General features: G+C 36.5%; 1 protein-coding gene and 1 pseudogene across 6 annotated transcripts in view; both read right to left on the bottom strand.

Annotated features, from left to right (window-relative positions):
* PPP2R5C (protein phosphatase 2 regulatory subunit B'gamma) overlaps positions 1–25,579 on the bottom strand; it is a 228,199-nt gene that overhangs the window by 125,526 nt on the left and 77,094 nt on the right. For 2 of the 6 annotated variants that reach the window (XM_069104192.1, XM_069104191.1), the window contains exon 1: positions 21,009–21,215. The exons of 2 other annotated variants lie outside the window; for them this stretch is intronic. In XM_069104192.1, coding sequence (XP_068960293.1) covers positions 21,009–21,102 — 94 coding nt within the window. In that variant the 5' untranslated portion in view covers positions 21,103–21,215. Of the gene's footprint in view, positions 1–21,008; positions 21,216–25,579 lie in introns of those variants that run through there. 2 more of the 6 variants (XM_069104193.1, XM_069104188.1) reach the window with 2 other exon arrangements.
* Positions 4,339–15,960, bottom strand: LOC138174050 (procathepsin L-like; annotated as a pseudogene).

The raw sequence follows: 25,579 nt of genomic DNA, 5'->3' as shown, positions 1-25,579 counted from the left end.
CTTATCCTCATTACATATAATGCTTGCTGAAGGCTTTAGGTAGGTGCTACTTATCATTTTAAGGAAAGGTCCATTTATTCCTATGGCAAGCAATATGATCTTAATTATTATTTTTTTTAAATTTTTAAAATGCTTTATTAACTTCTGATTTACATCATTCGTTTCCGCCAGATTTTGAGTTACAAATTTTCTCCCCATTTTCCCCCACCCATCCCCCCAAAACAGCAGCCCGACAGGATATCCCCACCTACAATCTGCTCTCTCCCATATTTTCTCCCATACCCGATTTGACTTTTCCAGTGGATCTCTATGCCACAGTGCCTGTATATCTTATTTCTTAATTACATGTAAGATGGTATTAATAATAGTATATATATACATATACACACATATATGTTTGAATATTTGATTTAAAAACTTTCAATTCCAGATTCATTCCCTTCCCCCCCTGCCACCCACCCCCACTGGGAAGACAAGCAGTTCAGTATAGGTTGTACATGTGCGGCTAATGCAAAACAATAACGTAGTAGATATATTGTAAAAGACTGACTATATTTCCCTCCCTCCTATCCCACCTCCCACTTGTTCTATTCTCTACTTTGAACCTGTCCCTTTTCAAAAGTGGGTGCTTCCAACTTCTCTCCCCCCCAGCCTTCCCTCCCTTCCATCATTCCCCCTCTCATACCTTCCCCCCCATTCTCCTGGAGGGTGAGATCCCCTATTTAGTGTGTATTTCACTCCCTCCTCAAGCCAGATTCAATGGGAATAAGGTTGACCCATTCCCTTTTGCCTTTCTATTCTTCCCCTCCATTGTAACCATTTTCCCTTGCCTCTTCTGTATGAGATAGTTTGCCCCAATCTGTCTCTCCCCATCTCCTCTCATTATATTCCTCTCATCTCTTAATTTCACCTTTTAAGTATCATCCCTTCCTGTTAAATTGGTCCTGTGCCCTCTATCTATGTATACCTGTAAACATATATACACACATTCACATATGTATTCATATGCCCATATACCCTCATATATAGACATATATATATATATATATTTCTAATCCCTTCAACTACTGAGAAAAGTTTCATAAATTACAATTGTTTTTCCATGTAGGAATGTTAATAGTTCCACTTTGATAAGTTCCTTATGATTTCTTTTCCCTGTTTACCTTCTCATGCTTTTCTTGCTTCTTGTATCTGAATGTCAAATTTTCTATTCAACTCTGGTTTTTTCAGCAAGAATGTTTGAAAGTCCTCTATTCCACTGAATGACCATATTTTCCCCTGAAACATGATACTCAGTTTTGCTGGGTAGGTGACTCTTGGTTTTAGTCCCAGCTCCCTTGACCTCCGGAATATCACATTCCAAGCCCTTCGATCCCTCAGTGTAGAAGCTGCCAGATCCTGGGTTATTCTGATTGTGTTTCCACAATATTCAAATCGTTTCTTCCTGGCTGCTTGTAATATTCTCTCCTTAATCTGGGAATTCCAGAACCTGGCTATAATATTCCTAGGAGTTTTCTTTTTGGGATCTTTTTCAGGAGGTGATCGGTGGATTATTTCAACCTCTATTTTGCCCTCTGGTACTAAAAACATCAGGGCAGTTTTCTTTGAGAACTTCCTGGAGGATGCTTTCTAGGTTTTTACTTTGGTCATGGCTTTCAGGTAGTCCAATAATTTTTAAGTTATCTCTCCTGGATCTATTTTCCAGGTCAGTGGTTTTTCCCATGAGATATTTCACATTGCCTTCTATTCTTTCATTTGTTTGGATCTGTTTAACAGCATCTTGATTTCTCATAAAGTCATTAGCTTCCATTTGCTCCAATCTAATTCTGAAGCAATGATTCTCCTCATCGAGCTTTTGAGATTCTTTTTCCATCTGGCAAATTTGACTTTTTAAGGCATTCTTCTCCTCATTGCCTTTTTGAGCCTCCTTTGCCATTTGAGTCAGTCTGTTTTTTAAGGTATTATTTTCTTCAGTCAGGCTGTTGACTCTCATTTCATAATTTTCTTGCATTGTTCTCATTTCTCTTCCCAATTTTTCCTCCACTTCTCTTATCTGCTTCTTAAGGTCCTCTATGGTCTGTAACCAGCTTGTATTTTCCTTTGAAGCTTTTGGTGCAGGAGTTCTGACTTCACTGTTTTCCTCCTGTTCCATGCCTTGCTCCTTCTTGTCCCCAAAATAGGAGTGTAATGTTGGAATCTTCTGTCTGCATTGTTTCCTTTGCCTGCTCATTTTGCCACTCAATTATTTGACTTTTGGGCTTTTTGCCACAGTAGGACTCTGCCAACAGACAGGGGAGTTTTCGTCCCAAATGCTGGGGTTTTCTCAGCTGCCGGAGGTATTAGATGGGTGCCCTCTCTGAGGTCTCCACACGCTCTGGCAAGCTGGACACACACCCCAGGACCTCCACCCTAGACTGCAATCCAGATCCAAGCAGGTTAAAGCAAGAGCGATTACCCCTCAGACTGGTGCTTGGTCCCCCTATAGTCTGCAGGCCAGGAGCTGAAGCCGCCACATGGTGCTGGCTGGCTGTGCCAGGGGTCTCAGGGGTTTCTCACCCCGGGGGTAAAAGCCGCGCCCTCCCACTTACTGGGTCCCAAAGTCCAGATTGCACTGGCCTCTCACCTTGTCCTTCGCATCTATGTATTGATAAATCTGGAAATGGCCACAGCTGCTGCTGATCTGGAGTCCCTCTGGCAGGCCCGCCCTGGGGCTAAAGCCTCGGTGTGGGGCTGGGCTGGGCTCCCAGAGCGCTGTGCTGCCCAATTCCTGCTGGCCTGCCGTGCTCTCCTCAGTTGGAGGTTAGCTTCTCTGTGTCATTTTGTGGGTTCTGCAGCTCCAAAGTTTGTTTAGAGTCCCCTTTTTACATGGATTGGGGAGGGTGGAAGCCGGAGCAGCAGGAAAGGTCATGCTTCTCTATGATCTTAATTATACATGTAAAGTCATGCAAAGCATATTTCTATATTTGACTATTCCTTTTTCTTGTGGCAAAGAACTGAGGACTAAAGAGGTGCCCATCAACTGGGCAATGGCAATGCCTATCAAATGGGCAATCCCATCAACTATGGCACGTTAATGCAACAGAATATTACTGTGCTATAAAAAATTATGAAAGGAAACATTTCAGAGAAACCTAGGAAGACTTTATGAACTGATGCTGAATGAAATGAGCAGAACCAGAAGACCCATTTTACAATAACATTGTAAAGATAAACAATTTCAAAAAACTTACAAACTCTGACCAACTAGGATTCTAGAGGATCATGATAAAACATCTCCCATCTCCTAGGACAGTGAAAGTCCTAGGAGATGTGCAGACAGACATAATTTTTGGTTATGGGCAATGCAAGAACTTGTGGTTTGGGGCTATGCATGATTATTACAGGGTTTTATTTTTCTTTTTTAGTCAACAGGGGGGAGATATGTAAAGGAGAGAAATTTTACATAAGATTTATGCTAATCAAAAAATTTATAATAAATGACATTTGCTATTAATACCAATGACCTCTTAATTTCAAAATCTAATAGCCTTTTAAAAAATTCTTCATCCTTTTTGACCTCTCTGCAGCCTTTGACACTGATCACCTTCTCCTGCTGGATGCTTTCTCTTCTCCAGGTTGTCACAATGCTCCTTTCTCTTTGTTCTCCCTCCATCTATCTGGCCTCTCCTCAGTTTCCTTTGTTGGTTCTTCAATAACATTCACATTCATTAAACGGCTTCCTAAGTTCTATCTGTGACCCTCTTCTCTTTTTCCATTATAATATCTCACTTGGTGATCTAAGTTCCTATGCATTCAATCATCATCTTTGTATGGATGATTACCAGATCTTTAGATACCTCTAAATGGACATTCCAGGTGTTTCAAATGCAAAATATCTAAACACAACTCATTATCTTGTCCCCCATGTCATCTCCTACTACTGTGGAGGGCACTACTATCCTCACACCCTTGGTATCATCCTTAACTCCTCCCCATCACAGACCCCAACATATCCAATCTAATCATTTCTACCATCACAACATTGCTCAGCCTTTCCCCTCTATTCATAACAGCCTCACACTTATTTAGGCCCTTATCACCTCTCACCCAAGATGCCTTCTAACCAGCTTCCCTCTCTCAAATCCTCTTCCCATTGCAATTATTCCAATCCATCCTCCATCCACCTACCAAGGTGATTTTTGTAAAGCATAGGCTTGACCACGTCACCTCCCCTGACCCATTAAATAACTCTAATGGCACCCAATTACCTCCAGGATAATATAAATATAAATAATATAAAGTCTACTCTTTGGCACAGAAAAATCCTTTATAATCTAGTTCTTTTCTATCTTTCCAGTCTTTTCTTTTTTTCCTCCCAAAAGTGAATCAAGGTTTATTTAAAAAGGTAAAGCTTTATACATACAATTTTAAAATGAAAATTTATGTCTTTGAATTAAGCAATATTATAAGTTAATTATAACAAAGTAGTGTTTATATCTCAAAAATTTACAAATGTCAAAGAAACTCAAATTGCAACTTGGATCCTTGGTGATTCAAGTGTTTAATCCCAAATGATACAGGCTAGGTCCCATCTCTCTGTGAAGTAGTTCTCCTTCAAACACACCATACATTAGGATAGCTGGCTGCTGTTGCTATTCCACAGTGTTTTTTTCTGGTCTCTGGACATTAAAACATAGCCACTTTTGCCCCAACCTTCACTCCAGCTGTTCTTAACAATCCAGTATTTCTTTTCATTTTCTTCATCGACACCACAGCCCACAACTAGCACACCATGATCTAGCTGTTGACTACTGCAATCCGGTTCATAATAAACACCAGACTGATAGAACTGGAAGGATGGATATCCTGCATCAACAGTAACAGAGAGGGGACACACGGTTGCCACAGCCTTTTTAAGAGCATTTTCCTGCTCAGATGGGATATCCACATATTCAGTGACATTAGTACCAGAGCATTCTGGCTTATTACTGACACTTACTACCTTTTCCTTCACATGGATGGGATTCCTTTGTATCACTGCCTCCATTTTTCTTCACATATTCACAGGCATTATCCATTAAACCACCATCATAGCCTTGGTTGCCAGTATCCCCAGAGCAGTCAATCAAATTCTGTTCACTAAATGAAACAAGTTTGCCGCATTTACAGAACCACTGGACTTAAGGAACCAGTTGTACTAAATGCCCAGCAAGAACCATACTGACCCTGATTTTTAACAGGAGTTACATAGCCTTTCTTTTCCCCTTTTTAGCTTTTTGGAGGGGGGAAGGTAGGGGAGTTGGGGTTAAGTGACTTATTCAAGGTCACACGGCTAGTTTTGTGTTAAGTGTCTGAGAACAGATTTGAACTCAGGTCCTCCTGACTCCAGGACCGGTGCTCTAATTCACTGTGCCACCTAGCCACCCCCACAGTCTTTCTTTCTCCAGTCTACAGATTTAGGGATTGTTACAAAGAGAGGTTCATGAAACAGTGTTCCTTTGGTCTTTCTTTTAAAACTGTTCTGTCTAAAACTACTCATCACTTGTCTGAATTCCTCATTGGTCAAATCTCCATACTTGTTCATTTTCCTCTGGAAACCATGTTTGTCAGAACTGTACTTCAGATGGTACATTTCAATAATTCTCAAATTCTTCTCCCATGTTGCTCTTCCCCAATTATCTTCATTCGATCAGTAGGTCCTTCTGTGTTGTGACTTCCACTGGTTCCATTTAGCATCCAAAGTCTGGCCAAGTTATGGAACAGCAGCTGCTATTCCTAAGCTTAGGGAAACTAAACCCAGGTAGAAATTCATGTTTCAAACCTAAGTGTCTTAGCAGTGGCGGGACGTGGGAAGAACCGAACCTCTAACAGAATCTGAGGGTCCTGGTGGGAGACTGCTTAGCTCTGGGTCCGGTGGCTCCCTTTTTATCTCAATCTTTTCACACTTTCCTCTCTGGTATGTACTCTATGATGCACTCTAGTCACACTAACCTATTGGCTGTTCTTCAAACCCACAACACTCCATCTCCCACGTATGTGCTTTGACACAAGCTGTCCCTCAGACCTGGAATACCATACATCTACCCCTGAAATTCCTGTGTCTTCTTTTAAGATTTAGCTCAAAACTATCTTTTGCAGGAGGTGCTAATGCTTTCCCCTCCACAGATTACCTTCTACTCTCTCTGTACAGACCTTGTGACCTTAATGGCAGTTGATGCTCTTTCGTATGCCTAGTGCTTATCACAGTACCTAACACAGGAAAGTGCATAATAAATGCCTGAACTTTGGGGGAGGGGACCTGAGGGGCGGTGGGTCAAATAGAGCATAAATGCTTATAAAATAAATTTGTTAATTTTAAAAGTAAATGTTTGCTGATTACTATTCATTCTGGAATAAGAATTCCAAAAGGATTGGTGGGAGTGGAATATTGTTTTAGTTACTATATCACACTGCTAGCTTGCACTGAATTTGCAGTACCAAAAAATGCCTGGCTGTAATATATGTTAACTGTTGCTCAGCCATGTGTCCTGCATCCTAAACTTATACATCTGATTTTCTGAAAAGAAGCATAAGACATCATATTTAAACTTCTTACATTTTCTCTTATGTTTTTGTTTGAAAATAAGAGAAATAAGCATCTCCTTCTTAAGTCCTTCTTAGATGACATATGGTGTCAATAAGTCCTTCTTAGATGACATATGGTGTGGTTAAGATAACTTTGGGTTCTCAAAGACTATCTAAGAGGTAGGTGAGGTCTGGCAGGACCCAAATGAAGACAAAGAAATTGATTGCATGTCTCTTATTCAAGAACCAGCCTAAGTATAAAGACTTGTCAGCTGTCTGTAGAGTAAATTTTCTTGGACTTTAGCAATCCTCAAATATTGTCTAAGGGTAGCAATCTGTACTGAAGGCCCACCACAGATTCAATTCTGTAAGCATTTCTTTATTTTTCAAAAATCAATTAATTAATTAATTAATTTTAGAGCAATCGGGGTTAAAAAACTTGCTCAAGGTTACACGGCCGGTTATTTCTGGGTGTGGTGCTAAGTATCAGAGCCTGGATTCAATCCCAGGTCATCCCGACTCTGGGGCTGATGCTCTTACTCACTTAACCACCTGGCTGCTTCTTTGGTAAGCATTTATTAAGTACCTACTGTGTGCTAGGCATTGTGAAGGTGCTCAGAATACAAAGAAAAACAAAAGTTTCTCCCCTCATGGAGCTGTACCTTCTACTAGGTGTACACAGCATAAATATGGACAACTAGTGTAAACTATATACAAAGTCATGCAAAATAAATGGAGGTAGGGGAAAGAAAGTATTAAGAACTGGAGAAGTTGGAAAAGACCTATCTAAGAAGGTAGCATATGAAGGAAGGTAGGGATTCCAAGAAGAAAAGGTAAGGAGGAAGAACATTCCAGGTATGAGGTACAACCTGTATAAAGGCATGGAGATGGGAGACAGAATGTTATGTAAATGGGATAGCAAATATGCCATTCTGGCACAGTGGATGAAGACAAACAGACTGTGTGTAATGTGAAATCAGCAAGGAACAAAAGGATGTGAGGAGAGGTAGGTTTAGGTGGACAAAGACATGTCTGAGATGTCTATGGGAAAATAAGGTAGAAATATCTAGCAGGCAACTGGGAGATAGAGAATGCATTGAGAATGAATGTTAGGTAGCAAGTTTAAAATCATGGATCTCTGAAATATAAAATTTTTTAAAAAGAGAGATTTAAGAGCAATTACTTATTCTCATGTGAAATAGTAAATCCAAATCCTAAAAGACCATCAATTTAACTTTCATCTGAGGTGGAAACTTAGGCAGAATCCTTTCAAATTAGTAAGGATATTTTTTTCAAAGATACTCAGGGACACATGTGATCATCTTCATTTTCATCATTAACTTCATTTTTATCATCATCATCACATGCTTGATTTATGAATAATTTTTCCTTTAAAATATTACACAACCATTCACTTCAATTCTATGCTTATATGTTCCTTTCTAAAGGACAAAGTAAAAAATGAGATGAGCATTGCATGTTAGCACTATGTGGCTTTCATGCCTACAGATTATCACAGGGCTGCTAAGACTTCAGTGGGAGCTTTTATGCTCTAAGAGTCCTAACATCTTCCCAGTAATTCACTGGAAATATACAATTTAATCAAGTATATTTTTAAAGAAAAGTCTCCTTCAAGGTCAATGACAAAAAGAAAGGCCCTTTATATACCAAAGTATTTGTAGCAGCACTGAATTGGAAACAAAATATAAATTCATTCACAGGGGAATGGCTAAGCTTGTTGTTGTATGTGAATACAATGGAATATCATCATACTGTAACAAATATAAGGAATACAGAAAAGCAAGGAAAGACTTATATAAACTGATGTAAAATGAAGTAAGCAGAACCAGGAAAAAAATATTCATGAAAATGATAATGGAAATGGAAAGAAAAACAAAACAATAAAAATTAAATACTGTGAAATTATTATTATTACTATTATTTTGCTTTTTTGAAGGGCAACTGGGGGTCAAGTGACTTGCCTAAAGTCACACGGCTAGTTTTTGTGTTAAGTGTCTGAGACTGGATCTGAACCCAAGTCCTCCTGACTCCGGGGCTGGTGCTACATTCACTGTGCCACCTAGACACCCCTTACTGTGAAATTATAATGACCAAGTTAGGCCATAAAGAAGAGATATGAAAGCTAGGCCAGATATAAGATATAAGGAAGAGATATAAGAAGATATCTTCTTCCATTTTTTTTTTTTGGAAGAGATAGGGGGACATAGGTATGGAACTATTCATATAGTTCTCAGACTTTTTGGACATGCTTCCTTTCCCCCTCTCTCCCTTTCTTTTCCTTCCCTCTTTCCCCTTTCCTTTTCAGACTGGGTTGTCCCTATCTCAAGCAGGCTGAAAGTACCAGGGCAACTCATGGGCCTAATCCCACTCTGACTGGCACAGGAGATCGGACCTGCTTTGTTTCCAACCTGTGCTAATTTGCACCCCTTCTGCACTTAGTTAATCTGTGGCTTGCCCTCCTCTCCACTTCTACGGCTTCTTACATTAATGCTGAACTTATTGTGGACACCTGATCCATTTAGTCCACTGCAGGTCAGAACTCCTGAGCTCAAGAGACCGTCTTAACCCATACAGGGTTGAGAAGTTTAAGTTTAAGAAGAGCTGAAGGGGTCGTGAGTGGAAAAAGTTGAAGGAGTCCTACTCTAGGCTCACCCTCCTTGACAGCAGGGATTACAGGTATGTGTTGTACCACTGTGCTCAGATTCTTCTTCTTTTCTATTTTTTATTATAAGGGATGCTTCTCTGAGGGGGAGAGGGAGAAAAGATGCATTGAGAAATATAGGAAAAGATAGTGACAAATATGAATTTTTTTAAAGTTAAAAAAAAAAGCCTCCTTGGAACAACATCTTTACATTCAAACAAATAGAGACTGTTAAAACAGCAGAAAGGGCATTCACTGGCTCTGGAATCAGAGAACCTAAGGTTCAAATTTCTCCTCTGATCCTCAATACATGTTATCTTTTGGGTCTCAGTTTCATTTGTTAAATGAGGGGTTGGACTAGATCAGGATTTTTTTAACCCAGGGCCCATGGATGGATTTCAGAGGTTCTGGGAACTTGGATGGGGAAAAAAAAATACATCTTTATTTTCACTAACCTCTAACAGAAATTTAGCATTCCCTTCAATTATGAATGTAGGCAACAAACATTCTAAGAAGTGATCCATAAGCTTCACCAGACTGACAAAATGGTCCAAGATACAAAAAAAAGTTAAGAACCTCTACAATAGATGGTCTCTGAGATCCCTTCCAGCTCTAGAACCTAGGAACACTAATATGGCAAAGACTTCACAGATCTCTTTCTTTTGTTTTCATAGTTACAGGATCAGATTTAGAGCAGGCAAGGGCCTTAGAGGTAGAGTCTAACCCTTTATATTGTGGATGAGGAAACTGAGATTCAGGAAATTAAGTGTTTTGCTCAGGGTCACAATGGACTCTACTCACTGTAAAATGCAGCTGTTTCAAGAGGCAGGCTGGTTCTGCTGAGGCCAGTTTTACAGACTTTTCTAAACTGTTGTTGTCCATATTCTAAATTTAGGTCAGTTTATCCTGCCTTCCTAGTATGATTTGTTGGTCGTACCCTGTCATTATTTCCTATCCTAACTGGCTATCAATTTTTTAAAGGTATATTAAAATTTAATCGTAACATTAAGACCGTGGACAAATCTTGGGGGAAACTTACTACTTATGATACATTACTATCAGTTCTGAGACTACTTTATGGAGGTACAAAGTTTTATATTATAAATTTAGTTTTGCAGTTTCTAGAATTGGGCAACTAGGTGGAGCAATGGATAGTATGACAATCCAGGAGTCAGGAGGACCTGCGTTCAAATCTGATCTCAGATACTTCCTAACCATGTGACACTAGGCAAATAATTTAACCCTGTTTGCCTCAGTTCCTCATTTGTAAAATGAGCTGGAGGAGAAAATGGCAAACCATTCCAGTATCTTTGCCAAGACACCCCAAATGGGGTCATGAAGAATTGGACACAACTTAAACAACTCAACAATAACTCAAGAATAACAACACCAGGGGTGGCTAGGTGGCACAGTGAATAGAGCACTGGCCCTGGAGTCAGAAGGTCCTGAGTTCAAATCCAGCCTCAGGCACTTTTACACAAAAACTAGCTGTGTGACCCTGGGCAAGTCACTTAACCCCAATTGCCCTACCTTCCCCCTCCCCCCCCAAAAGAATAACAACACTAGACATTTCTAAAATTGTTACCCAAGCTGAAATTGTTGGAGATAAGGAACACACTTCCTTTAAAGAACCTCACTGTAAATAAAGTCTACAAATACTGCATTTTATAGAGTACATGACTTTAAAGTAAAAATTAAAGGATAACTATATGGGAGGTAGAGAGGGGGGAGTACATGAAAATGAAAGGCAAACATTAAGCTTTAACCTCAGGGTTTCCAAGTGATTTTGGTTTATCTCAATGGCATCAAGTCACAAGCTAAAAGGTTATATAAACAAAATCCTGAGGAAATATAGTTACTGGCCTTCTCCCCAAACATATGCACAAATTTCATTCTCTACAAGACGCATGGATATTTTTGTATTTGATTACCTAAGAAAAGTGAGTTCTCAATGTTATTAAAATAGACCAAAGGAAAAAATGAGACAGGATTGACTGTCTAAATAAAAGTAAGTTCTCACGTATGAAAAAACCCTCAACTGAAATCAGCTAAAAGGAGTTAACTAAAGTAACTACATTTTGGTACTGAGTACTATGTTACTTGCTGGGGATACAAAGCTAAAAAGAGGTACAGGCCTTACCTTCAAAGTGCTTACTATCTAGGAGGGATATGAGGTAGGCACATGAATAATGGTTATATGCACAGTAGAGGCAAATCTGTTTTCCATGTTTTTATGGGTACAGTTACATTCTTAACCAATGTAGATTGCAATACCTTACCAGCCCCCCTCCAATAAAGCAGGATGGAGGTCTTCATAGTTTGCTGTCACCAAAAAATTTAATTATCTGCTATCCAAACTCCTAGGAATGAGCCTCTTAGGAATTTAGCTAGGCTGATCCTTGGATGAGAAAGCACAGTCTTGTTTCTTAGTCTTTCCAGCTTGATAAGACTGACCTTCCAGAGCTTGAGAAGCCCATGCCATATCAAGAACATAATAAAGTATCAGGGTAGGACTTTACTATTGGTTCTTGTATGGAATAAATACCTAAACATTTGTTTAAGTAAACTGAATGGATCTATCTCTTTTCTTTCCCATCTATCCTCTTCTCCCAACTATCAGACTCTGACTGCCTTTCACTCTGACTAGTGCAATAGTTCTAACTGGCCTCCCGGTCTTTTTCTCTCTGTTTCCAATGCATTTTGTATACAGCAGCTGGACTAATCTTCCTAAAGCAGTTTGGAACATGCCATCCCTAGCTTAAAAACATTTAAGTTCTACCTAGTTCATGGTGTCTAAACTCTATAGGTTTGTAATCAGTAACTCACATTTATTTTACTGAAATATTCTTCAAAGTTCACTATATATAAGATAGCTTCCAACCTGCCTTTCCTCAGCTACCACATCACTCCCCAACATGTATTTCCCAGGTAGATTTTTCTTTCAACACATCATTTCTTTTATACTCTTTCACTCATAGTCTGCTTTTCCTTTCTAGGATCTCATCATGATAGAGATAAGTATGATGAAAGATCCTCTAAAATATTTCCAAGTCTAAGATGATACTCCACTTATTTCAAGCAGTATTTAAAACAAAAAAAATTGTCCCTCAAAAGGAATTCATGGGATTTGACTTATGGCACTTAAAATATTTTAAATAAAATCATTAAATACCAATGAAAACCATAAAAAAATCTGCTTTTAAAAATTACTGCAGGAAAGCAATAAATGCCTAAAATTGTCCTACTTAAGTTTAATCACAGATAAAATTTTCATTTCTATGAACAATTCTTTGATAATTTCATCACAAAACTAAACAATTTGCTTCTAAAGACATCACAGATAACGTCTAGAGTTCTACAAAATGTAAAGCATTATATAAATGATGGCTATTATTATTCTATATGTGCAAATAAATACCTCACTAGGTATTAAATATTATAATAAAAAACAGTGTCGCCAAGGGACTTATGGTAGAACTGGATAGAGTTGAAGAAATAAATGAAAAATAGAGTAGGGACAAATAAGTATTCTACAAACCAGAGACATTACAAATAGTGGGTTCCCTCAAATATCAGTGCCAAGACTCTCATGAAACTTTTGTAAATAATTTAGAAGAACATAGTGGCAGTTTCAGGGCTGCAAGTGATACTTAAATTCTTCTGGGTAGTAATTGCCAAGTCAGCAGGGATAAGCTACAAAAAGTTCAAGGAGCTATGCAAATAGACAAAACAATGGAAGATAAGTTCATGTGCTTAGGTCAAGGTAATACACTTTGAGGAAAAAAAATTCAAATCATCCTTACTGGAGTACAGTAAGTGATAGCATGTGAACTGAGAAAGTGAACTTGGAGTCATTTTAATGTGTATCTTGAATATTGCCATGACCAAAAGATTCAACTAAAAGGCAAGCATTATCAAGAAAAGCAGCAAAAGAAGGGAAAGTTAACTTTTCCTAAAATAGTAGTTTCCAAACTTTTTAGTCTTGGGACCCTTTTACACGCTTAAAAATTGCTGAGGACATTGAAAGGGTTTTTGTGTGTGTAATCTCTATAAAATAAAAATATCAGGTTTTTCTTTGCTAAGGAAAGTCTAATGAGGCAGTGTGATAGAGAGGACAATGAGTTAGATTTGGAGTCAGGAAAGACCTGGGTTCAAATGCTACTTCTCACAGTTAGTAGCTGTGTGATCCTAGACAAGTCATTAAACCTCTTGAGGTTAAAAAATTTCTTGTACTCAAAAGACCTTCAAGGTCCTCTTCTCACTATAGATTTAGAGTCCTATGAGGTTTTCTTCATGTTTTTTCCCCCTGTTTTAGAAAAAAAATTTGATTCACAAATAATCATAAGTCAAATTTAGAATTGGAAAGAATGAAAGGTCACCTATTCACCTTCTGTGAATCACATACCTATTCTGGCCATTTGGGGAAGCCTATGGACCCCTTCTTAGAATGTTTTTAAATTATTGAACTAAATTTCAGTTAGAGGTTAGTGAAAAAGATATAATTTTTTTTCTCATCCAAGTTCACAGATCCCACATTAAGAACCCCTGAGGATGAGGAAACTGGGCCCAGAGAGGTTATGTGACTTGTCTAAAGACATGTAACAGAATATGTGTCTAAAGACACATAACACAATTTAAACTCATGTTTTTAGATTTCATATCCAGAACTTTTCCATTGTACTGCACTGTCTCCAAGTATCCAAAATAAAAATCAGATCTAGTTGCTGTAATTTGTAACTATAAACTTTAGCAAATGTCTTTTCAAGGTTAAGGATAAAGGTTTTTCTTCTTTCTCAAGTGACAACTTTAGAGAAATATTTCCTGAAATATTTTTGAAGTCCCCCAAATCTTCATATAATAATAACTAACATTTGTACAGAACATATTCTGTGCAGCCACATTTTAACCTGACTAAATAAAAGAAAATTTAAAAATTTCCATGGGAAATGTGTAAAGCTGGGAATGGTTATTTTACATATCACTTTTTCATCAAGTTATAACACAATGATATATTTAACAATACTTGCTTGTATGATCAGATAGCTTATACTTACCAAAATATACTGACATCTATTAAAAGGATAACAATTTTATCTATAATGTTCTAAGTTCTCCCTTTACCAAATGTGCCTCGTACATAGTATGTGTATATATATTTGATATACTTATTACTTAAAATCTACTTATGAACTATGTTTTAAGTATGAGTATTGAATTATATATGACCTATATTTTAATGTGCTATATACTTTATAGAAAAATGTTAAATACTGAAAAACATACTAAGTGTTTGATTTAGCAACTATTCATTCCCCCTTTCTGATGCTTACAGGTTATGAAGTGAAATAAGAATCACAAACATGTTCTCTGGGAATTCCTTAAAGTGCCAAGTTTAAAATACCCTGCTATGCTATCTGATGCACTGCCCTCTGGCATCTTTTCCTCTCTCGGGATAACAAAACTAAACTATTTTTATCATACTCATTTTATTTTCTTTCCTTTTCATGGAGAATACACCTGAGCTGAAGTCTAGGTTCTGCTATGTCCTACCTGTATGACTTTGACCAAGTGGCTTAAACTGCCACAATTTCCTTATCTGTAAAAGGAAAAGGTTGGAATATATGACCTACCTCGAAGGTTACTTCCTAGCTCCAAATACGGTAATATTATAAGGAATAATTCACAGCTATATCACTATAAGATTTACAAAGTTTTTTCCTGAAAACACATACACACACACACACACACACACAATCCCCATTTTGCAGACACATGAGGTTATTTGCCCATGATCACATAGTTAATGAGTAGCAGGAGCTGGGCTCTAAATCCTCATTTCCCTGCCTACAAATCCAGTATTCTTTCTACCATACTAGATTGAGAAAATTATGAGAATTTTATATATAAGGAGTTCTTAACTTAGGTTACACTGACATATTTTAAGGGGTTTATGAACTTGAATGAGGAAAAATAAATCACATCTTTATTTTCACTGACTAACTCTAGCATTTCTCTTAATTATGAAAGTAAGCAACATTCTGAAAAGAATTCCATAGGCTTTACTAGACTGCCACAGAGGCCTATGACACAAAAGGGGTTAAGAATTCATGCTCTAAAAGAACCATTTCTGTGGTCTTCTGAATATAACATCCAAAGGGGTGAACACACACACAAAAGTACACATTCCTAGTAAGCCATTTAACTTTTTCTGAGTTATTAGTGAGCCATTTGAGCTACTCTTATGTACCACAAAGAATATAATAAAAGAAAGATGTCATATATATAGAGTCATTAAAATTAAGCTTTCATTTCACTACTGAAAAAGTACAACTATAAAAAATGAAGATGTTTGAGAGATGGCATATCCTTTGTTGAGTTAATATAGTATTTAAAGAGAATATAGCATAAAATTAGATTTCCTTTTCTGGTGGTTGGGTATTTCATTGGAATATTCTGGTTTGGGGGGGTAAAAAAAGGATATTGTTCTCCTGTCTCCCTTCCCCCTTAACCCTTCTCAAGGAAGAAAGCATTTCAAATTTAGCTACTGACTTGTAGCATCTGGACATATATTTATCCTTTTGAATTTGAGATTCTTGGTTCTTTTCTTTAAAAAGCTGATAGAGGGTGGCTAGGTGGTTCAAATGAATAGAGCACCAGTCCTGGAGTCAGGAGGACCTGAGTTCAAATCCGGCCTCAGACACTTAACACAAAACTAGCCATGTGACCTTGGGCAAGTCACTTAACCCCAACTGCCCTACCTTCCCCCCTCCAAAAAGCAAAAACCCAAAAAGTTGCTAGGAAGCACTCACTGAACAATTCTAAATTTGTCTATCATTTGCCACCAATTGCTTCCCTAAAGACAATAAAATTCAGAATAACTCTTTATTTTAAAAATGTTCCAATTTTAAAATTAGAACAATTTAAATGATCAATAACTGATTCCAATGTCTCACCCAGAAGAAAGAAGCCATTAACAATTCTGGTTTAAAAAGCAAAGAGAGGGCCATAAGACAAAGATAAAAAGGTAACCTTGTTTAGAAAAGCCAAAAACAAAAACTGGGAAAGGAGGAATTAAAATTTCTCATTTCCTTTCTACCTCCCACTTCTGACATTCATTTTTTTCTGATATGGCTAACATTCGCTTCTCTATCAGCTTTTAAAATGAAGAGGAACACTCAGTACAAAATAACATCCTGTGGTGAGAGAAAAGGGAGAAACACACTTAACTGTTTTTTTTTTTTTTTGCTTTTCGGAGGGGGGAGGGCAGGGCAATTGGGGTTAAGTGACTTGCCCAAGGTCACACGGCTAGTACATGTGAAGTGTCCGAGACTGCATTCGAACTCAGGTCCTCCTGACTCCAGGGCCAGTGCTCCATTCACTGCGCCACCTAGCCGCCCCCACTTAACTGTTTTTAGGAGGGGCTAAATATACACATAATAAGAGGTAAAAGTACCTTCTTCTCATCTTTAAAGTGATTTAAAACTTTTTGTATGGTTAACAATAGTACTTTTCCATATATGTTATACTATAGACTTAGTAAAATACTTAAACCATACCATACCATACTATATCCTGTTCAAGACTGAATATAGTTCAATCTATGTGAGACTGAGGTAAAAAGGAAATAGAGGTGTATGGGAGTTGAGGAGGCTGAGGAACTGTGAAGCCAGAGCGTTCAAAGGGGAAAGAGGATGGAATGGAGTAGACTGAGGAATGTACTGAACTTAATAGGAAGGAAGGAGAGTGATCCAGTAGTCCAAAGATGAAAGCAAAAAAAGAAATCTAGACTGGATACAGTAAACTTTTAAGCGGGAAGGTGAAGTTGATGGTCAGAGAGGAATGGTCTTAAAGCAGCTAAGGGGAAGCAAGAATGTGCCAACTTCTGTTACTGGTCCTACAGGAATATCTCAGTGTGGCTACAAATCTTAGAATGATATATAAATGCCAAGATAGTCTCCTCTTCCTCCTTCAACACTGGCATCTGATCCTAGATTAGATGTTTTATTTCCCTTACTTTGGGGGTCTGATGAAATAAGAACTTAAAATAAGCTAGCCATCTGACTGTAAAACTCCAAAAAGTACCCTTCTAATTAAGTTCTATTCCTTCAGCTTTTTTTTTTTTCGGGAACCAGTATGCCAACTATCATCCAGGATAGTTGGGCAGGAACATCACCCTTAGGGGTCCATGCTTGGCTTAACTACTCACCAGAGTTTGAAATGGAAGTTAACAACTCCATTCCTTCTGATGAGATGGCAGACAATATGTCTTGTCTCTATGCTCTATAGTAGCCCCAAACTATTATCTTAAATTACTTAAGTAACTTAAGGTCCTCTGGGTGTTTTGTTATGACTTTTAAGAACTTTCAGACCTTTCCATCTGCCCTGCAGCTGAACTTTTATGTGTCACCTTCTCCAAAGAAACTGCTCCTTGTGAGCAGAGACTGTCTAGCTTTTCCTATTTGTATCCTCGGGACTTGGCATGGTGCTTTGCATATAATAAATGCCTTTTTATTAGTTCATTCATCATGACACACAGGTATCTAAGATCAATTATCCCACAAAATGATATCCATCATCTAGCATGAAATCTGGATCAATGTTAGTACAGAATTATGAGAACTTATGCCTGCTATAATTTAATTAAACTAATTTCAAAATTTATTAAACTACAAGATGCTAGGGATATAAAGACCAAAAAAAGAAACAGACCCTGCCCTCCAGGAGACTAATTCTACTGTGGAAGAGGAGGGAATATAACATGTGTACTGATAATCAATCAATCAATATTTATTAAGTACCTACTTATTATGTGCCAGGCACTGTGACAAGTAAATTCAAATTAATTTAAAGAGAGAGCATTAACAATTGAGAGGAGGGGAGAATTAGGAAAGCATCACTGTGAAGACAACACCCAACCTAAGCTTGAAGGAAGAAAAATATACTGAGATGAAACAATGAAGGACTATGCTTCAGATAGGATGAAGGTATAACTCACACAAATGCACAGAGGTGGAAGATGGAATGCTGAGTTCAAGAATAGCTATTTGTCCTGCTTCACTGGAATTTAGAGTGTGAGAGGAAATCTGGAAAGTCAGACCATAGTCATACTGTGCAGGGCCTTAACAAGAATAAAAAGCTCTGAGGGACTCTAAGGAGTGGGATGACAGAAAGAATTCTCTCTAGGAAGATGATTTTTTGGCAGCTGTGGACAGGATATATTAGAAGCAGAGATATCAATAAGGAGGCTATTGTGGTAGTCAAAGGAGGACAGAGTGGCAGATAAATGAGCATAGAGAAAAGGGTAAAGATAAGAGATGTGGTAGAGGCTAACTCTGTAGGATCCAGTAAATGACTGGACATGGAGGTCAGAGAGAGGGAAGAGTCAAGGACGACTATGAGGTTACTTTGCTAACCTGTGTGAACTGAGGATGGTAGGGCCCTCAGTCATGTTAGGGAAGTTTAGAGGAGGGGCAGGTTCAAAGGGAAAGATGATTAGTTCCATTGTGGACATACTGAAGGAATATCCAGGTAGAGATGCCCAGCAAGTAGTTGCCTTGGGGGACTGGAGTTCAGGGGATAGATTAGAAATAGAGACACAGCTTTGGAATTAATTTGACAAAGATAATTTAATCCATGGGAGCTGATGAGATCATCAAGAGAATAGAAACAAAAAGGTGAAGAGGTCCTAGGACAGAATCTTGAGGTTTACTCATACACAGGGGGTAAGAGATAGATGGATGATGAATTAGGAAAGATGTTAAAGGAACAAGTTAGGCAAGTGAAGAAATGAGAAAAAAGTGTCACAGAAAACAAAAGATACGTATCCATAAGGAAGGGGCATTCAAAATCTTAAGATAAAACCCTTCACAAAACTGTCAATGAACTAATTCTGTATTTTCTATTTTAAGGTGTGGTCTCATGTCCAAAGAGAGTTTTCATCTTTATATGCAAGTAGACTAAGAACTTACTGAAAATACAACCCTAGAAATCTCTTGGTTTTAAGCAACTCTTTTCTTATTTTTCTGAGATTAATTTTATGGTTTAAAGTAAAATAATTCAGAGCTGGACTTTTAAAGTGTTACCCTCTCGCTGCTTTTATTTAGATAATCTGCCTTTCTAATTAAAAGAAAATATAGCTGCTAATGGGGGAAGTTTTTCACATTTCCTAAATATTAATTCCAGTTAAATAAGATCAATAAATACTAACATCTATTTTATCTTTCAGATATTTTTCAGGATATAGCAACTTTTTTATAAAACCATAGGCCAAAAATATGTTAGTTCATATCATAAATGCAATAAAATATATATCTGAGATGTACAATGCAATCATATTACATGTATATATAAATAGACCAAATGATTCAGTATTTATCTAAGGACTGACAAATCCTAAAAATATCACGTTTTACTCTTCTTCATCCTACCAGAACACCTAAAATGCCTGCAGATAGTTAAAGGCTATTCTCTTTGGGCACTAGTAAACATAATAAATTCATAATCTGGTCATTTAAAATTCTGCCTAACCCCACAGGGATATAGAGGGTTTTTTTTGTTGTTGTTTTTTAAGAGAAATCACCACCCATTTTGATTCAAGAGATATTGTATTCATATAGTTTTAGTCTTCTCTGGATACACCCTAGAATCTGAAAAATCTTGTTGGGCATTTTAGTCATACAGGCTATTAGTCACCTAGAAATCTTTCCCCCACCCTATCTCAGCACAGGTCCTTGAAGGAGATTTAGTCTAAAGAGTTACAGCTTTTTTATTAATATAGGACACAGTTGGCCTATATAGGACACAATGAATTTCAAAAGTAATTTTTATAAAGTCTAACGTCTATTTCTCTCATTCATCTTCAACAAACAAAAAACATTAAAATATACGTTTAGAAAATCTTTAAAATACAAAAAAAAAAAAACCCCAACAAATCCAAACTCATATATACTAACTACTTTGAAGGATTTATGTTCTGTATGCCTAATGCTCCTTTTAAAATTTGTAGTTTTTGAAGGTAGTGAACAGAAAACAAGTGAACCACAAAAGGGAGGGGGGGAGTAAACTAACGTAGTTTTGCTAATGGACCCTAAAAACTTGTTGCTGCTTTAAAATTTAAAGGCAAATCACAATTTAAGATTTGCTGAGTGTAATACACTATTTTCTATTCACACGATAAAGATGGCTTTAATGCCCGCCCCCTCCCACCCCCAAATTAGCAACTACTTTAGAAACAATACCATTTCGACGTTTCAAAGCATACATAGATATATCTTTAGAAATCTGGTTGGGGAGGGAGGAGGTGCAGTTAGATCCGGACCAAACGTTTGTGAATTAAGTTATCTGAAAATAAATGCTGACAATTTTTCAGTTACGATCCATCTTTAATCCTGTGGACGTGTATGTTTGAAGAAACCTTAACAGCATTAAACAACATCAATGTTACTCGTTAAACTCTGCTTACTGATAACTTAGCTTTGCCCTGCCCCCCACCTCACTGAGCTGATGACTTCACATCCTTTGACATCAGCACAGCCTTGAAAGGGGGATGGGAGAGACAGCAGAGAGCAGTAAAACCAGCTTTTAACTATGCATGCAATGTCTCTCTGAATTCTTAAAATCTATAGGTAGTACTTAAAATATCAAACTAACATGGCACACTCGATTTTACATGGTTAAATCTGCAGGAAAATCAAATGGATTCTGCCACAAAGGACTTCCTGCTTTTCTTTTCTGAAGCAACAATAGCCATTTATTAACTGACCACAGAAGGTTACAATTCTCTAAAATAGACACAATAACTTACCTCTAATATGTAAAAGGGCCACGGGCTGGAAAGGCCCATTGGAATTAGCTGCATCCACCACCATCCTGCTGCTAGCTTTATTACATGTCAACATCTAGGCTTCAGCAGGAAAGGCAATGTACTCCTTAAGGCAAGAAACCAGCCTCCATTTTAGTTAAAAAAAAAAAAAGACAAACTGAAGCTCTCTGCAGCTGGAGGGAACTGGCTAGTTAGTGATGTCAGCATGCATGGAGAAATCTGATTGGCTAAAGACAGCAACTTAAAATGACACTAAAAATTGCAAATGGAAAGAGCTTTCTGTTTGTCAGTGTGTAATAGAAACTTGTATATATTTTTACTTTCTGCAATAAGTCAGAAACTTTTAAGTAACGATCCTGTTATTTAAAAGTTCTTTTGGCGACTGAACAGATGATTAATTATAGCTCCACAATATAAACAACTAGACATTAGAATAAAGTAGGCTGAGAAAATTATTAAAAACTTTAGATTTTTAGTTTTTATTATTCCTAGCTTATTTTATTAGCAGGTACTTGGTCACAATTTATTTGTAATGAGTCTCACATGAACAACATACTCAGTGCAACCTAGACTTAAACTGCCATTAAACCCATATGAAATACTAGTTCATAAGTTTGGCCACTTGTCCACCCTTCATCACCACCAAGTGGTAACAAGCTAATTTTCTTTAAACCACTAGTTTTCTAAAGATGCAAAGTTTTCTACGTGATCTGCCAATGCAAAGTACAGAGTTCCTTTGACCAATCACCATAATAAATTGTTAGGCAGTTTAAATTAATATTCAAAACTGATCCAATTATTCCATTGCTAAGAATATTACAAAAAGATTATTTAAAAAGAAAAAAGTATTCATATAAAATATTTATAGTTGTGCATTCTTATAGAAAAACACCTATAACTTAAATGTCTGATGACTGGGTAATAACAGGATAAATAACAGCATATTAATGTAACAGAAAAAATTACATGTCATAAAGGTGCCCTTAAAAAGAGTATAAGAAAATTTGGAAAAATTTAAACAAAGTAATACAGGGGAATATCACATGGACAACTATAAAAAGATGACAAATAAAAGGGAAGATTCTGAAGGAAATATAGCAATACACTATTTGTTAAAATATATACACTTTTCTTCAAAATGCAAACAGCTTAAATTATACATTTTTAAAGATTTACTATGTTGTTTAATTATTAGCATTTGTAAACGTAAAAAAATAAAAATTCACTGTCTTGTCTACCGAGTGGATAAAATAAAAGCACAATGTAATAACATTAATTCTCTAAATTTTGTAATGTAAAATGTCAAAAAAGAGATAATTTACCTTTTTAGCTATTTTGTGCAGAAGTTAAAATAATCTGCTGTTTTAAAATGTTAATAGGCATTAAAATAACATTTAATTCCCTAGTCCCAGGGGAAAAAGTAAAAATTTATAATGTGAATAATAAAAACTATAGGAATAAGATAAAACTATATCAAGGTTGAAAATGCCATCCTACCAACCACTGAGCTTTTTCTCACAATGCAATATGTACTACCCTCCTGGTAGGTGAAAATGACAGAAAAAGGCTTTTAAGAAATGACAGCAGTTAAAAGAATACAATCTGGACAAACCTGAAAAAATGTTCACCCCCAAAGTAATTTTCCCTTTTTGATAATTTAACAAAACATTTTAAACTAGGGAATTCAGAACACAAAACATGTCATCCTAGTGAAAAATATTAGCATTAAAATATTTTATTGAGAATTAACACAGATAAAGGGGTACATTTTCCTCTCCTTCTTACTTTTTAAAGACCAGACATGGAATTTCAATGGCGAATCAAGGTGTTAATAACTAAAGTAAGCTCTCTCTTTACTGTGCCACATTATCTCTCTTCCATTGAAATTTTTCATTATTTGAGAAATTTATTTAAATTTGTCATTTTAACTTGTTTTTAAAAAAAAATGCCTTTTAACATACTATCCCTTTAACCTACAATCCTACAGAAATAAGCCTATGAGACATAGTTAAGGATTTTTGAACATACTCCTCTGACATCTCCTAGGAGGGCTAAAGTATTACTTCTTAAAAAAAAAAAACTAAATCGAATTTTTCTCAGTCAGCAACAATCTATTTTCTCTCCCTCTTACCTCTATCTTGTAGGAAAAAAAAAAGGAAGAAAAACAAAACCCTTGTAACAACTATGCACAATCAAGTGAAACAAATTCCCACACTGGCCATGTCCAAAAAATATATGTCTCATTCTGCACTGAATTACTTCTATCAGTAAATAAGTAGCAGCTATGCTTCATCATTGGTATTCTGGAAACCCAAATGACAACTGCATCGATCAGAAAGAAGTCTTAAGTCTTGGCCTCAGACAATACTTACTAGCTGTGTGACCTTAGGCAAGTCACTTAACCCCAACTGCCCTGCCCTCCCCCCTCTGAAAAACAAACAAAAAAAATCTTAAATCTTTCAAAGTTGTTTGATTTTTACATTTTTATTGTTTTATAGTGCTGCTCATTTCATAAAGTTTTCCCAGGTTTCTTTAAAACTTTCATCATTTCTTACAACACAATAGCATTTCATCATTTTTATATACCATAAATATGTTCAACCATTCCCCCATTAGTGGGCACTCCCCTGTTTCTAGTTCTCTGAAACAAAACCAAACAAAAAAAAAACTGTTATAAATATTTTTGTACATATAGGTCATTTTCCTCCTTCTTGTACTTCTTTGGGCTCAGTAGTGGTATTGCTGGATCAAAGGGGAGGCATAGTGTAGTAACTTTTTAGGTTTGATTCCAAATTGCTTTTCAGAATGGTTGTATCAATTTAGAACTTCAACACTATATCAATGTGACTGTTTTCCTGAAATCCCTCCGATATTTGTCATTTTTCCTTTTTTGTCAACTTTGCCAATTTGATGGGTGTGGGGAAGAACTTCAGATTTGCTTTAATTTGTATATCTCTAATAATTAGTGACTTGGAACATTTTTTATATGACTAGTGGCAGTTTGGATTTCTTCCTAAGAAATTCAAGACTATCAACTAAGGAATGGCTCTTATTCTTATAAACTTGATGTGGTCCTTTTTTCCACTTTATCTCCTGTGATCTCTATCCCTTGTTTAGTCATGAAATCTTTTCCTAGCTATATATCCAAAATGCGGTTTTTCCTGCCCCTTTTTTTTTTGTTTATGATTTTACCCTTAATCTGTTTGGAGATTATATTGGTTTTTGGTGTGAGAGCAATATAATATGCTCCTTTTTCCTCAGAACCCTCCAACTTTTGCCATTTTTCTTTTTTTGCCAATTTTGCCAATATGATGAGTGTGGGGGTAGAACCAGACTACTTTCTAATTTTCCCAGTTTTTGTCAAATATTGAGCCCTTACCCAGTAGTATCTTTGTCAAATACTAGGTTATTGTATTCACTTGCTTCTATATATTGCATGCTTAAGCTGTTCCCACTGATTAATCTCTCTCTTAACCAGTACCAAATAGTTTTGATGATTACTGCTTTGTCATATAGTATACTTTGGTATATGGTAGTGCAAGGTCCCTTTCCTTCCTGTTGACTTTTCACTACTCCCCTTCAGATTCTTGACCTTTTGTTTCTACAGATGAATTATGCTTTTTTTTTTCTGGTAACCTCCTGGTAGTTTGATTGGTATGGCAATGAAAAATTAAATTAATTTATTTAGCATCATTACTTTTATTAAATTGGTTCAGTCTATGATCAATTAATATTTCTCCAATTATTTAGATTGGTCTTTATTTCCACAGTTGCACTTATGTGTATCTTGGTAGAAGATTCCCAAGTATTTGGTATAGTTTGTACATTCTGATAAGTATATTGAAAGGAAGAGCAAGTTGTGCACAGAAGATTTGCAGTTTCAAGTAAAATCATCTTTTTTGATCTACATTATAGAAATGCTTGTTTTATTCCATAAATTAAAAAGAAAATTTTAGAAAAAGTATCAAAAAATAAAAAGCAGACAGGGAAGAGATCTGAAAGCATACATTTAAAAATATGAACTAGCAATGTTCAGGAATGAACAATGAAATGGAAAAATACTAACAGCTTTCCTAATAGATATGGATAAGGTAAGGATGTTCTCTCTCCCCATTATGAAAATTATATCTATAGAAATAAAATAAGAACAAAATCAGAGATATAACATGAGTAAAGGGGTGAAAAATTATCCCTATTTGCAGATTACATTGTGGTGTAGGGAAAAAACCCTAGAGAATGAACAAAGAAACTAAGATAACAGAATCATGATAGATGGAAGCATGATTATAAATATGGAAGCATGATATAAAACAAACATAAAGATCACCATCATTTCGTCCTGACACATAGTAAGCACTTAATAAATGTTTTATGTATAGAATAACAACTAAAACTGGGAAGGAAAAAATCAACTACAGAATTCATAAAATATTTGGGAGTGAATGTATGTGAATATGTGATATATATGAAAAACTCTTTACAGAAATAGAGGTATTCAATGTTCATGGTTGGGTCATTCCAATATAATAAAAATGATACTATTACCTAAAATT

The sequence above is a fragment of the Petaurus breviceps genome, unplaced genomic scaffold (genome assembly GCF_028583685.1).
Source record: "Petaurus breviceps papuanus isolate PSGF00001 unplaced genomic scaffold, PetGlider_PUasm1.0 68, whole genome shotgun sequence".
Classification (NCBI taxonomy): Eukaryota; Metazoa; Chordata; class Mammalia; order Diprotodontia; family Petauridae; genus Petaurus; species Petaurus breviceps.
This window is presented reverse-complemented; position numbering and strand designations above follow the sequence as displayed.